This window comes from Diuraphis noxia, unplaced genomic scaffold, assembly GCF_037042655.1.
Source record: "Diuraphis noxia isolate RWA-SAM2 unplaced genomic scaffold, SU_Dnox_SAM2 contig0004, whole genome shotgun sequence".
Taxonomy (NCBI): domain Eukaryota; kingdom Metazoa; phylum Arthropoda; class Insecta; order Hemiptera; family Aphididae; genus Diuraphis; species Diuraphis noxia.
Genome location: NW_028301714.1, coordinates 20,164,088 through 20,178,257, shown reverse-complemented (window position 1 = coordinate 20,178,257; position 14,170 = coordinate 20,164,088). Strand labels below are relative to the sequence as shown.

Genomic DNA, 14,170 nt, shown 5'->3' with positions numbered 1-14,170 from the left:
AAAATGAAAATTTTAATAAACTATCCCGTCAATGTATAACAAATGTTTTTTTTTTATGAAACGTACACAAATAAACATATTTAAATGTTTTTAATAAATGTAATTTAATTGAACCAGGACACCAGTCACCAGATAAGAGTAATCGTGAAAAGACGAAATATTTTTATCTTTATTTATTTATTTATTTATTAACTATTTTTTTTACGTATTGCCTATATGTCGGCAAACTTTAAACACAATGAAATAAAAAAGATATTGCTACACGTGACTTACTGACAAGAAAAACAAATGTTTGTGTCGTGGCCACTTAAAACAATATTACCCAGCAATCAGTATATTATTCGGTTCAACAATACTGATTATTTTTTACTTTGAATCATTAAAGTGTTATTTACAAATTTATACATATTTATTAAGATAGCATTATAATGACATAGGTGATAAGTAACAAGTAAGTATTAGTCTAATACAACTTACATAATCGCGTCCTTGGTGCGTACTGTTGTTTAATGAATCGCTTATCATTTTTACAAAACTTAAGTTATTTTCTATTCAATGAAAGAACGTGAATTGTGTAATCAAAATAAAAGTTTTTTCTCAACATACTGGCATATTATGAATATTAAAACCATCAAACATTGATCACGCACAGTTAAACTAAACTATAATATTATTTCCATAGCAACAACTACTTGCATCGTGAATTCGGGTGCGTTTATTGAAATATAATATATTATATAAATAATAGAGGTACCTACCTATTTGCTTTATAAATATTATTTTATTCATACGTTAAATATACATTTAACTAAACATTTTAAATATTTAAAAATATTTGTTGTACTATAAATTCTTGCTAAATTGGGATTAATTATTCGTTAATATACTATGATCTTTTAAATGATGAACCACTTTTTAACACAGCCCGTCAGCCTCCCACCTAATGAAAAATAATATTGTATTATACTCAGTATAAACCGGTTCAATTTCTACTGCAATAGCTATCAGTTTATCTCATACGATTTTCGTTTACTTAAATAATTGACATTTTGTAAACGTAATAGTCTTTATTAATTTAAAAAATGTACAGATATTAATTTATTAAATATAAAAACATAAAATATACTCATGATTTAACAAAAAATGTATTAAGTATTAATACTTACTTTTTACTAAATTTTCACTCAAGCTTTTTTTTTACGTAAATCAAATATTGATTACCAACTACAAACATAAATTTTCTTAATTAAACTCGAAAAATACGAAATTTGTGTAAATTGATATATTTATTATTATTTATCTATTCAGTTGACAAGACAGTATGACTGAACAGGCGGATGTTAAACTAAAAACTTACCATTGGACAAATCAGGTAAATAAATTAAGTAATTATCGACATAACGATAAATTAGGTATTAGTTGTTTATTTTTATTATTTTAATGTTTCATACTAATATAAAATATACAGCCGTTTTGTACAGTTATTTACCTACTTAATAGCAAAGGAAATAAATCGACAAAAGTATTTATACAATTATACCTATCTTAAGTTCTTATAATTTTTTCTAATGATTAATTGCATGCCAAATCATCCTACTTATAGATAATAATATTATTAATCTGTAGATATTGATTTAAATATTTTGTTATCAATGTAGATAACGATATACCTACATGTCCTACATAATAACTTTTTAATAGGTGTTCTTATTTTATATCCTTTCTTTATATATCTAATGATTTAAGGGGATTGTAAGCGGTGATTTTCTGTCTTTGTCTAACACACGTGGGACATACAATATGCCTGACAAAAATTAAGGTACTTCTAGTTGTTCGATTTAAAATTTGTAAAGATGTGTTAATTGGTATACAAGTTTACTTTGCATCGTTCGAAGCACTTTTTCGATTGTAGCAATATTTTGACAAGAATAAATATATTTTTAATTTTATAAATTTGTCAATTTTTTATTATTAAATATATTAAAAATATGCTTTGACCTATGCAAAGTAAACTTGTATACCAATTCAAAAAACTTTACATATTTTAAATCGAGCAACTAGAAGTAATTTAATTTTTATCAGGCGTATTGTATGTTCCACGTGTGTTAGACAAAGACAGAAAATCACCACTCTTCCAATCCCCTTAAGATTCGAAAAAATAACGTTAAAGAGGGACGCAAATTTGTCATGTTATAAGTTTGAATACGGAACAACACATGCGTATCTGAAGTACCCATCCATAAGAGTTAATAATGTTATTATTTGGATGCAATTTATTTTCGTCGATATAGCAACACAATTTGCGTTTATATACTGTTTTGTCTGTTTTATAGTAACTAAAATATATTGGAATTTTGAAATAGTTATTACTTTATTAGATATACAATTACATGTTATAATTTATAATTCATAATCGTGAGCCATGATTATCGAGCAGTATAATAATAAAAAAAACTGGCTTTTATTGAGGGGCCTCCGAGTTTTCTTAGGTGATCTAGCTCTTACGTTGGTCTTGGAAACATTCCAGGTGCCCGTACCAATGGACAATGGTTGTATAGATGATTTAAAAATAAAAATTATTAATCCACTAATTGTGAATAAAAAATAATAATCAATTTAAATCTAATCATCTATTTTTAAAAATTTTGAATTCATTAGTATTATCAGTCTAAGATCACTGAATTTAAAAACAGGGTACTACAGCAACTATAAAGTTTCTAATACCAAACAGTAAACGATGTTGGTACAATGGTATATGTTCATTGTTCATTAAAATAAAAACTATATTAAGAAAATATGAATTGTACGACTTAATTTAAAATTATTATATTTAAAATACCAAAAAAATGTAATTAATAATGTAAAGAAGTTTAAGACTAATGGCCGTTGTCGCCGATGTCATTTTGATCAATAAAAAAAAAAAAAAAAAAAAAAAAAAAACTATATTATTTATTTGACAGGTATATATTTCAGTATATACACTTATTTTGTGATTGTGAGTTGGGTGGTTACCTATATGTATACCTTATTTTTGCTCAAGATTAATAAGACTTCTATGTTTACAGACAATTTAAACATGTAAATTATACTCGATATGCATATGCACCACAACTGTATTGTTAATTTAGCATCAACTAGCGTGATATACACTTTTGTTATTAAACTAAAACTATAACTTTTATTTTAGGTTAGGGAGTTAAAATACTTGAAATATTGAATGTTCATAGGCACGTTTTTTTTTTTTTTTTTTATAACCGTTTAAAGTTCAAATTTTGACAAAATGTAATTAATTGGAAATTTACAAATCCTTTAGTTGTTAGAAGTGTATAAAACGTTTAAATTGTATAGCTAAGGATTGAACATTTTTTAAAACAAGGTTTCATGTACCTACCTAAATACATAGTATTAATTCTGCTACAAAAAAAATCTAAAAACTTTTCAAAGACAGCTTTTTTGTAATTATTTTAAGTTCAAATTTGGATGAAATACATATTAAATAATCAAAATTAAAAATTTTAAATATAGTTGTAATTTAAAAATATTATTCGTGAGTACTTAAATTTCTAGAGTTAGAGTATACTTTATATTCTAATATTAATACTTTATAATAAATTGTATATACCTACAAGAATAACTGAGTGAGTTGGATTGTTGGGTACATATTGAATCTGATTTAAATAATTTGAAATTTATTTTATATATACTATAAAATATCTTAGACTGATAAACCGTCTCCACTCAGAATCGCTTTTCGTATACAATGATATTATATCATTGAATATTTAAATTTAATACCATTCATTACAGTAACCCACTTGTAACCTATTGAACAGCAGAATAACATCCGCTTACTTACCAACCTATGCATTTTTAAAAATTAATAGTAATTCTTTCCACTTAAATGTAAATAAGGTACATTCAACATATTTTTAAAAATATATTGTGTTATATAATGTAGTTAAAATATCTGTACAAATGTTCTTAATTGAAGTTGTATTTTTCGTTCATAGTATATGGAATATAGATGTATAACAAATTTCAATGTTATGGATAGATGTCCACTCCTATATAATTAACATTAAATTTTACTATACTATTTAGTACTTTATGAATTATATCAATTTTATATAAATCCTTGAAAATTCACAGTATAATAGACTTTGTCTATTGGTTTGAATATTTAATGTTATATTTTAACTTTTAAGTCATTATCATGATTTGTAATGAAATCATGATTACATTGTAATGATTCCAAAATAAATCGCTTGTAGCTGAAGGTGCAGTTAATTCCTACAGTTCTAAATATAGGTACTGAACAGTATTTTCATGGTCGATTTTGACGATATAAGTTTATTCTATATGTTATATTAGGTATTATATTATATTATATATATCTGTATATTATACATTATAATGTATGAGTAGTGAGTACTTACTGTAGAGCAATATAATATGTTGATTTTATTATTTATAATTATACGTAGGTAAAATATAAATTGGTATACATAATACAAGATTTTCAAATTATCACTTGAACGATTGATCAATCTAGATTTGTCTAACTTCAGTTTATAACAACTTCATATTCCCTGTTATAATATATTACCAACAACAATTTATAACCTGTATATAATACTTGATACAAACATTTAATAAAATCATACATGAATCAACTGACATAAGCTCACAGTAAAATTTCTGATTTATTTTACGTAAGTATGGTAATATGGTATATATAATTAACCAAGACCCACTAATATAACATTTATTTTCCCTCACCATTTTCAATTCCATTGAAAATCCACTTTGAAAATTTAAACTAATAAACTGATCCAGTTAACTCCTTTGAATACTTTGATATCGATTCATAGTCATAACCTCATAACATATAATATCCATTAGGTGATATGTCGCCGATGTCGGTGATGGTATGAATGTTACCTAATCTCATTGCACATGTAATATTGTGGTCTTAACTGATCATCATTATAGTAGTATGCTAAATAATGTAAATACTGTAGTATGTAGTATGTACTAGGTTTTAGCGTATTGGCCGTATTGCTTTTGCTTTTTAAATACCTATATAATTATATAATATTATATACTTATGTTGCAATGTATTTTATAGATCCAATCCTATGAGAAACTGGTTCGTGACGAAGAAAGTAAATTAAATGTGGACCAAGGTATAAAATTAGGATGGATCGAAGGTGTACTAAATCCATGTTTACTCAGTATATGGGGTGTTATGCTTTTTTTGCGGATGCCATGGATTGTAGGACAAGCTGGCATATTTGATTCAATTTTGATTATCTTCATATCACTTGTAATAATTATTATCACTGCCTTTTCACTGTCAGCCATCAGCACCAATGGACGAGTTAAAGGAGGTATTTACTATTTTTTAATATTGTATTATTAAACAAAGAGCTGCTCGAGCGCGTCACGTACCGAATTCACCGTAGGCGAATACACATACATCCTCATATGCATTCCATCGCACAATGATCAAAAAAACACTTATTCAATAGTTAGAAATTACTTTTAAATTCTGAGCAAAACCACAGAATAGACAGAATAGATGAAATCTATTCTGTGGCAGAACTATGAATGTATTGATTTTCCAATGGTGTGTTATTTGTCTAAAGAAATATTTGAGAAAAACTATTAATAGAGGTAACTATTTAAAATTACTTAGGTATATATAACTGCAGTTTATATACCAATCAATAAAAATTGATTATGATAATTATGATAATAAAAGTTGTGTAGTGTACTTATATATTGTTTACGCCTCTCCCTTTCCCACGCAAACATGTTTAGTGGGACTCATTGTCTTCTTGTAGATTAAATAAAATAATTTTACAAGCAAAAACAACGAAATTGAAAATTGTATGATAAAAGTTTTAAATTTCCACTAGTTGAAAATTTTAGCAGAAAACTTTCTTTAAGTTCAAAGAAGCATCCATATGGTCCGACGATCACCTGTTAAAAGCAACTGCAGTAAAGAAACTTCATTTAAGTTAAGTTTCAAAATGTAATCATTAGATTTGCAATGTTTTATAATTTAACTAATTTAAGACTATTGACTACATTGACTAGTATTTAAATGTAGCATAATTCATATCCCAAAATTCTCAAGTAATATGTGTTCGGAAATCTGAATGTTTATAGAAATGTTCATAATATCATATTAAATATTTGTAATTAAAAATATGTTGAGGGGAAGATATTTAAAATGCATTTTGCTAATAGTATCCCAAATCTATCTAAATTGCATTTAATTTACGTTTCTATAATAAATAATAATAGGCATATGAAATAAAAAATGTATTGAAAACTAACATATTATTATCCCTCAGGGGGTTTATATTTTATTATTTCCAGATCAATCGGGCCGGAATTTGGAGCATCTATTGGAATTCTTTTGGCATTAGCCAATACCATTTTAGTAGCATTAAACACAATCGGATTTTGTTTGTCATTAAAATCATTATTGAATACGTTTAACATACATGCAATGGATTCCAATTTTATATTTATACTTATAGGATTTATAGCGATACTTATTATGGGAGTATTGTGTGGTGTAGGTATGGATGATGAAGCTAAGGTTAGTAATGCTAATAATTTATAGTATTAGCTATAGATATATCTATATATATAACTATAGTTAAGTATTTGATATTATTATTAAAATTTACTTTTATATTTTTATTTTTATTATTTATTATTTTTCAAGATTCAAAATATATTGCTAATTTTTATTGTTGGTGCAATTTTCGATGTCTTAATCGGATCATTTATAGGACCAACTAATGATGATGCAATAGCTTCTGGCTTCACTGGATTTAGCAGTAAATTTATTTTTAACCATTGCAATTGATAAAAATATACAATATTTACTTATAAACATGAAAGTTATCATTTTTTAGTGAAGACATTTAAAGAAAATTGGTATTCAAATTATACGAACGATCAATCTTTTTTTACAATTTTTGCCGTTTTTTTTCCATCGGTTACGGGTATCCAAGCTGGAGCAAATATATCGGGAGATCTTAAGGTATCTATATTTAAAAATATCAAATATTATCTTTGGCAGTAATTATAAATATGGTGATTTTGTAGGATCCAAGTTCATCAATACCGAAGGGAACTCTGTTATCGATCCTCATTACCATTACTTCGTACGTAGTTTTAGTGATAGTGCCGGGGGCGGTTCAACTTAGAGAAGCAAGTGGCCATTCAAATGAAATACTAAATGAATTTTATTTAAATTGTTCATTTAGGAAATGTAATCAAGGATTATACCATAACGAAAATGTAAAAATATTTATATTTATTAAGATATAACTATATATAGGTATATTAATAATTAAGTTGTAACAAATAACGAAGAGGCTCTATAAATCATAATAATAATATGATAACGATTTAGTGTTCATATGAAAAATGAAATGTAACTATACTACTATAGTATATGCTAATATATGTATTATTATTGAATTCTAATATATTGTTACAGTTGATGCAGACAATATCTTTATGGCCGTATCTCATATACCTTGGATGTTTTGCAGCCACCCTAAGTACTGCATTGACTGCCTTAATTGCTGTTCCTAAAATATTACAAAGAATGGGTCAAGATGATATTTATCCATTCCTTAAATACTTATCAAAAGGTTATGGAAAATCTAATGAACCTTATCGAGCTCACATATTGGCTATTGTAATATCATCGATATTTCTTTTGATAGGTATTGAATATAATATTGTTGATTAATACTTAATATTATAGCTATAAGCTATGATAATAATTGTGTATTGGAAATCAAAACCGTATACTTTGTACATTTTTATTATAGCTGTATATGCCAACACAACTAAATAATCTTTACAAATACATTTTAAAACTACAATTTAAGCCTTTTGGATATACCTATTTGCTTATATATTATTTTACAGGTGAACTGAATGCGATCGCGTCATTCATCTCAACGATTTATCTGTGTGCTTACGCTTTGTTAAATTTGTGTACCTTTCATGTTGCACATTTTCAACCATTGGGTTGGAGACCATCATACAAGGTACCCATTTAAAAATACCATAATACCTTAGGTCATAAATCATTATACATTAATATTAGGTACTATACAAATAACATAATATTAATACAAATTAATTATGTTTTTAGTTTTATAACAAATGGTTAAGTCTTACTGGTGCTATTATTTGTTTTTTGGTGATGATATTTATTGACAAACAAATGTCAGTAATCGTTGCGTGTATTATATGGATTTTATATACAATTGCATCTGGAAAGAAAGACGGTATGGAATTAGTGATAAAATATTGAAATTAGTAATATTATAATATTAACTGGTAGTGCTTATGAATACTATGAATTGACTATTGACTTAGAACATACTTTTATAAATCATTATTTTATTGAAAATAAATAAAGATATAAATTGGGGATCCTCAAGGCAAATACAACAAATTAAAACCGTTATAAAGAATGTGTACATGGCTGACACCATTCAACAGCATGTCAAAAACTATATACCAAATATTATGGTACTTTCTGGCGATCCTGAATCAAGAAAAGAATTGGTTTATTTTGCTCATATAATAACTAAAAATAATGGCTTACAAATGTGTATCAATATAATAAAGGTACGTGATTTGTTCCATTTTAGATTATTCTATAATTATAAAATCCAGATGAAACTTTTTAAACGAAGATTAAAACATTATCAGTAATTATTTAATATAAACAATAATAGGTACCTCTATATTGATTATTAATTTAATTATAATAATATATTTATATAAAAGTCTGGAAAATATATTAAAACTCTTTATTATTGAATTTTTTAGTATAGATACCAAAAATTAAAACTAATAAAGCATAGATATAATAATTTATTAGTTTATATTATTTGTCAATTTATTTGCTCGTTTAAAGAATAATAGTACATAAAAACATAATCTAATACATTATATTAGATAGATATACCATAATAGCTAGTAGTACAAAAATAATTAGGTAGATACTTACTACTGAATCATAGTAATGTTAGAAATCTGAAACAGAATTAACATTTTTTTTAAAGATTTATATTACCTATTAAATATTACTACATTTTAATAAAATCTTTTAAAATCTACAGATAAAAAAATTGTATAATTATGCATTCATATTTTAATATTTCATATATAATTGCTCAATAAAGTACTACTAAATATCTAGTAAAATTTAACATAGGTATTAGTAAGATAATTTATGGCCATTTTTAGTTTTAGTTTTCCGTATAGTGTAGTAATGTAAAAAATGATGTGCGTGCGTAATATATAAGTATTTATTTTTTCTTACGTAGGTATATAATTTACTAACTTCGTGTAGGTACATAATTATATATAAGGATTTAATTCTATCATTAATTAATTAATTCAACTGCAGACTTGACATATATTCGATGAATGAAGGAAGAAAAAATTATGTTTTATATTGATATACTTATAATTTAATATTAATTAAGAACACAATTAATATATTAGTAATATTTGAAAGAATACATTTATTATTAAAAGACACAGAATATTATACTGGATGCATATTACTTAGTTACGCACAAGGTATGACCACATATGTAGACATACGCAAGAGGAGTGATATTGCCGAAGGTTGGTTGTTGTCGTCCGAATCGATGGGACAGTTTAGATAAAGGCATAAATAATGTAAAATCACAGATGTTTATGTTGTAGTGTAAATATCTGTATAAAGTTTTCATGTTTTATTCATTATGATATATTATAATTTATATAATAATATCATGATAAATGATATAGAGTGTTTTATAAAGAACGCAGTTTTTTAAATCTTATAACTTATTTGTTATTGTTAGGAAGGTGGCATTATAACATGGTGAGTGTGTTACTATTAAACGTCGTACGTTTCAAAAAGATCATGAAACGATTACCGCATCAGCAATATTGATGCTGGTCAGTAAATTCAATGAGCCAGGACCAATTTCGAACATCAATATACTCTTAGACGCAAACGAGCCCAAAGTTCAATTTTTCGATGTTGCGCTGTTGTTAACGACTTTAGAGAAGGTCATTTGCACGATATTACATTTCACACTTAAACCTCAACTATTTACTAATAGTGAAACAATATGTATTATTAATAATCTATTTCTGATAAAATAAAATTGATTTTGTAGCAAAACCAAAAACTGCGTTCTTTATGAAACACCCTATATAATGATGATGAAGTTCTCGTTAACCAATAGTTATACGGTATGGTAATCATTACCATAATAAATTAAAATTTAATGAAAACCAACTAATTTTGCATATTATTTTATTATTTAAAATTTTAACAGATACATTATGTACTATATTTTTTTCAGGATCCTTTAATAAATAAACAAAAAAAAGAACTGCTGGAAAAAGGAGTGAATTGGTTACATCAAACTGGGATCAAATCTTTGTACAATGTTCTTGATAATATTGATTTGGATATTGGTGTTCATATAATAAATAGTTGTGGTCATGGTATTCTTACACCTAATATTATTCTAATAGGTTATAAACATGGCTGGTTTAACTGCACGGATGATGATATACAAACCTATTTAAATATATTAAAGTATTATGCTTTTGTATGTATTTTAAAATTATATATTTAAAAAAATTGTATTTTATTAAAAAGCTTATCAAATATGGATGGAATTGCGACTATAATAGTTCGGTTACCGATAAATGATACAATTATTGAAAGCAAAGATAGAAAATTGGCTAAAAGCACAGAAACGCAATTTTACGAAGATGAAAAAGTAAACAGTACATCATTAATAAATGAAGAAGAAAAATATATATCAAAGTAATATTTTCCATCGATTTTTTTTCATTTATTTATTTTGCATAGTATAAGAAAATCAAATTATTTTTAACTTAGGGAATTTGATTGTTCTGTAAAAATGCACGATACCCAATTTTCGTTTCTCACAAAACGTAATAATGGGACAGTGGATGTATGGTGGCTGTTTGACGACGGAGGTGTGTTTACATTAAATTAGTTAAATATGTGTGATTCCCATAAAATATTTATAATAAAACTGAATTTCACAGGTTTAGCATTGATTATCGCACACATATTTAAATCGTGCGATGTCTGGAAAAAATGCAATTTTCGAATATTTGGTGTGACTGATCAATTAATAAACGTAGACATGGAGAAAAACAAGTAATACTAAAAACAACAATAATTTTCACACGTTTTTTATTGATTAATTATTTTTTCATCAAAAATATAATATTTTAATGATAATTTTAAATAGAGAGTGATTCACAAAGCATACTTACCCCTTTATATTTTTAAATATCATATTATCAAATTCTTAATATTTTTTGTATTACCTCAGGATTTTCCGGCGGTGATACAAAATTTTGTTTTTGAATTAGAAAACTACCCTCCTTTACTGTAAATTATTCAGAGGATACTTTTTTTTAACATGTTGATGTTTCAATGCAAACATGCGAATGGGTATTTTTTGAGTTATTTAACTTTGTGTATTAAGGACTTAAGGATAATGGGTTTGGGATATATTGGGAGCTATTATGGGATATATTGACCAGTTTAGTACACAATTATTATATTTTATCCATCAACATTTATAATTTGTAAAAATGGTCCAAGTATAATAAACCCTAGATCCAAAATTACATATATATTATGTATCTTATATTTTTAAAAACTATTATCTTTAGTACCTATTAATATTTTAATAATTGTGAAATTATTCGTTTGAATTTAGATTTAGGTAGGTAGGTAGTTGATACATCAAAATATTATAAAACATTAAAACATAATAATTAATTGTAATGAAAGGGACGGGGGTTATCATTAGCAAAACAGAATTTTGTATCATCACAGAATACTCCTTCAGTAGGTATTACAAAAAAATCCAAACAATCAGAATTTGATTAGATTCATTGTCAAAGGAAAAATGGGAGTTAGCATGTTTAATGAACCATCCTGTATAATGATATATGTTGTATTATATAGAATTATAGAATACCATATAAAATGAGATAGGATAGCATAATACTGTACGCTTTAAATACAACACGAACATGTCAGGGGAATTCATAACTTTATAATTTCAAACTCCAATTTGCTGTGTCACAAAATAATTATTATTCGTGTCAGACTGATAATTAAGGAATGGAATAAATGTAATTTCCACCTTTTATCTATCAATAAATATAAAATAAAAATTATTTTCAGATTAAAACAATTACTAGCAATGTATCGAGTTCAATTTGATTTTGTAGACGTTGTATTAGCAAAAGCAACCAGCCTTAAAACCATGGCAAATTTCACCACTTTATGGAACCAACAATTTATCAATCAAGGTAAAAATAGAGTTTATTATTATTATTTTTTTATGTCTTATCAAACTTATTTATGAAATTATAAATATATTGCATCATGTATATTTTAATATTCTACTATACGATAGGTTACAAAATAAACATTTATCGATATAGCTAGTAGGCACTTACTAGAAGTCTACAAATATCCACAAAAGTTTCAAATCATCAAATATATTTTATCGCTTGAATAAATGTTCGAATATTAACTTGCTTGCCTATCATTATATTATTTTAATGAAAACATTATTAACTAATATTTGTGACTATTTTGGTAAATTTCCTTATTATCTACGTTTTTTTCGAAATATGTCCAATGAATGCTAACAAATTGGGCGATGAGAAGGCCCGGGAAGGGGAAGACGTACGTCTTTTTAGATAGATTAAATTTATTTTATGGATCATATTTTTGAATAATTTATCAGCTTGAATGCCTTTTTTATTTTTTTTGCAACTAGAGTTGGAAATAGTTACATTTTTTAAAAAATCTAGTGAACTGTAGTTGGTAGTTTATATGAATTGGTGCTAGTTTGATTTCGCGTCGCAAAATGTATTTAATTTACACACAAATGTACATTAATGTACAATAATGTATAATGTAAGTTCTCAATAATTTTCACTCCATATATTGGTACTTGGTAGAATATTAAATTGATTATGAAATTGATATATTCTTATAGTTTATATATTGTGTAGGTTATATAACTTATATTTATCTACAGCGATTACCGGCTAAACCGGCCTACAGGACCTGGTCTAATAAGTAGGTATTACCGTATCGATGACATAAGTGCTACGCTAGAAACATTTAGTATACATGCCCAATTTTTATTGTTTTTTTTTTTTTTTTTGTTACCAAATCAAGATTAAATGAAAAATGAAAACAAACCACTAATATTTGCACAAAATATATTAAATTATTAATATTTGATTTAGAAAGTCAACCACAAGACGATGAAAAATATAACAAACAAACTGTGATTGATACCTTATATGTAAAAGATTTATTAGAAACGTATTCAATGCAATCTGATTTGATCATTATGTAAGTGAATACGTTTACATAGTTTATTAATTTAAAAGTATTAAATTAAAACAATTTTTGTAAAAATAAACGAAAAAAAATTTGTTTTGTATTAATTATAGATCATCTAAAACTACAGAGAAACTAGACCAAATACACATGTACTGGATGGAAGTGATAACCAGAGGATTACCACCTTGTATTTTAATTCAAGGAAACAAAATTAAAACCGTAACAGCTAGTGCTTAAATTTGAATAATTATGTATCATTATATATTTATTTTTTTAAGTATTAAAATGTGTTTAACATTACGGATATTATATTTCTCTTAATTATTGTCATAAGCTCAACATATTATAACACTATAATATATACTATCCCGTAGAATATGATATAGTGATAACAAATTGTACATCTAAATTATTTACTCGTTGTCATTTAATTTGCGACTATTCTCTGGACTTATTCAGTAAACTGAGTTTGACTGAGTACTATTCTACTTTAAAGTCTTCATGTTCATAAAAGTAAATCAAATGGTAAATGAGTGATGAATGATTCGTATGGGTACGTAGGTACGTTACATCACGTCGTACTTAGCAAATTATTTATAATATGAAATCTATATTAAAGTTATTATTACTATATCTAACAAAACTGCCTTGTAATTTCATCAAATCAATTAAAACAAAAAAAAAACCTCA

The 14,170-nt window shown here is 25.7% G+C and overlaps 2 protein-coding genes across 3 annotated transcripts in view; one reads left to right on the top strand and one right to left on the bottom strand.

Annotated features, from left to right (window-relative positions):
* Positions 1 to 595, bottom strand: part of LOC107164089 (katanin p60 ATPase-containing subunit A-like 1) — a 14,323-nt gene extending 13,728 nt beyond the window's left edge. Inside the window, exon 1 of the mRNA XM_089225232.1 lies at positions 478 to 595. Within this exon, the coding sequence (XP_089081358.1) occupies positions 478 to 525 (48 nt within the window). The 5' untranslated portion in view covers positions 526 to 595. The remainder of the gene's footprint in view (positions 1 to 477) is intronic.
* On the top strand, positions 567 to 14,170 carry LOC107164088 (bumetanide-sensitive sodium-(potassium)-chloride cotransporter-like). 2 transcript variants are annotated; one of them, XM_015511780.2, is made up of 18 exons: positions 567 to 709; positions 1,309 to 1,372; positions 5,129 to 5,390; positions 6,363 to 6,613; positions 6,743 to 6,857; positions 6,936 to 7,063; positions 7,129 to 7,323; positions 7,526 to 7,757; positions 7,966 to 8,087; positions 8,195 to 8,330; positions 8,465 to 8,676; positions 10,419 to 10,657; positions 10,721 to 10,891; positions 10,967 to 11,067; positions 11,140 to 11,254; positions 12,299 to 12,426; positions 13,381 to 13,489; positions 13,591 to 14,170. In XM_015511780.2, exons 2-18 carry the CDS (start codon positions 1,322 to 1,324, stop codon positions 13,715 to 13,717), a joined length of 2,694 nt encoding a protein of 897 aa, XP_015367266.2. In that variant the 5' UTR covers positions 567 to 709; positions 1,309 to 1,321; the 3' UTR covers positions 13,718 to 14,170. The 2 variants fall into 2 exon arrangements, with proteins under 2 accessions (XP_015367266.2, XP_015367267.2); XM_015511781.2 differs by having other exon boundaries at positions 608 to 750.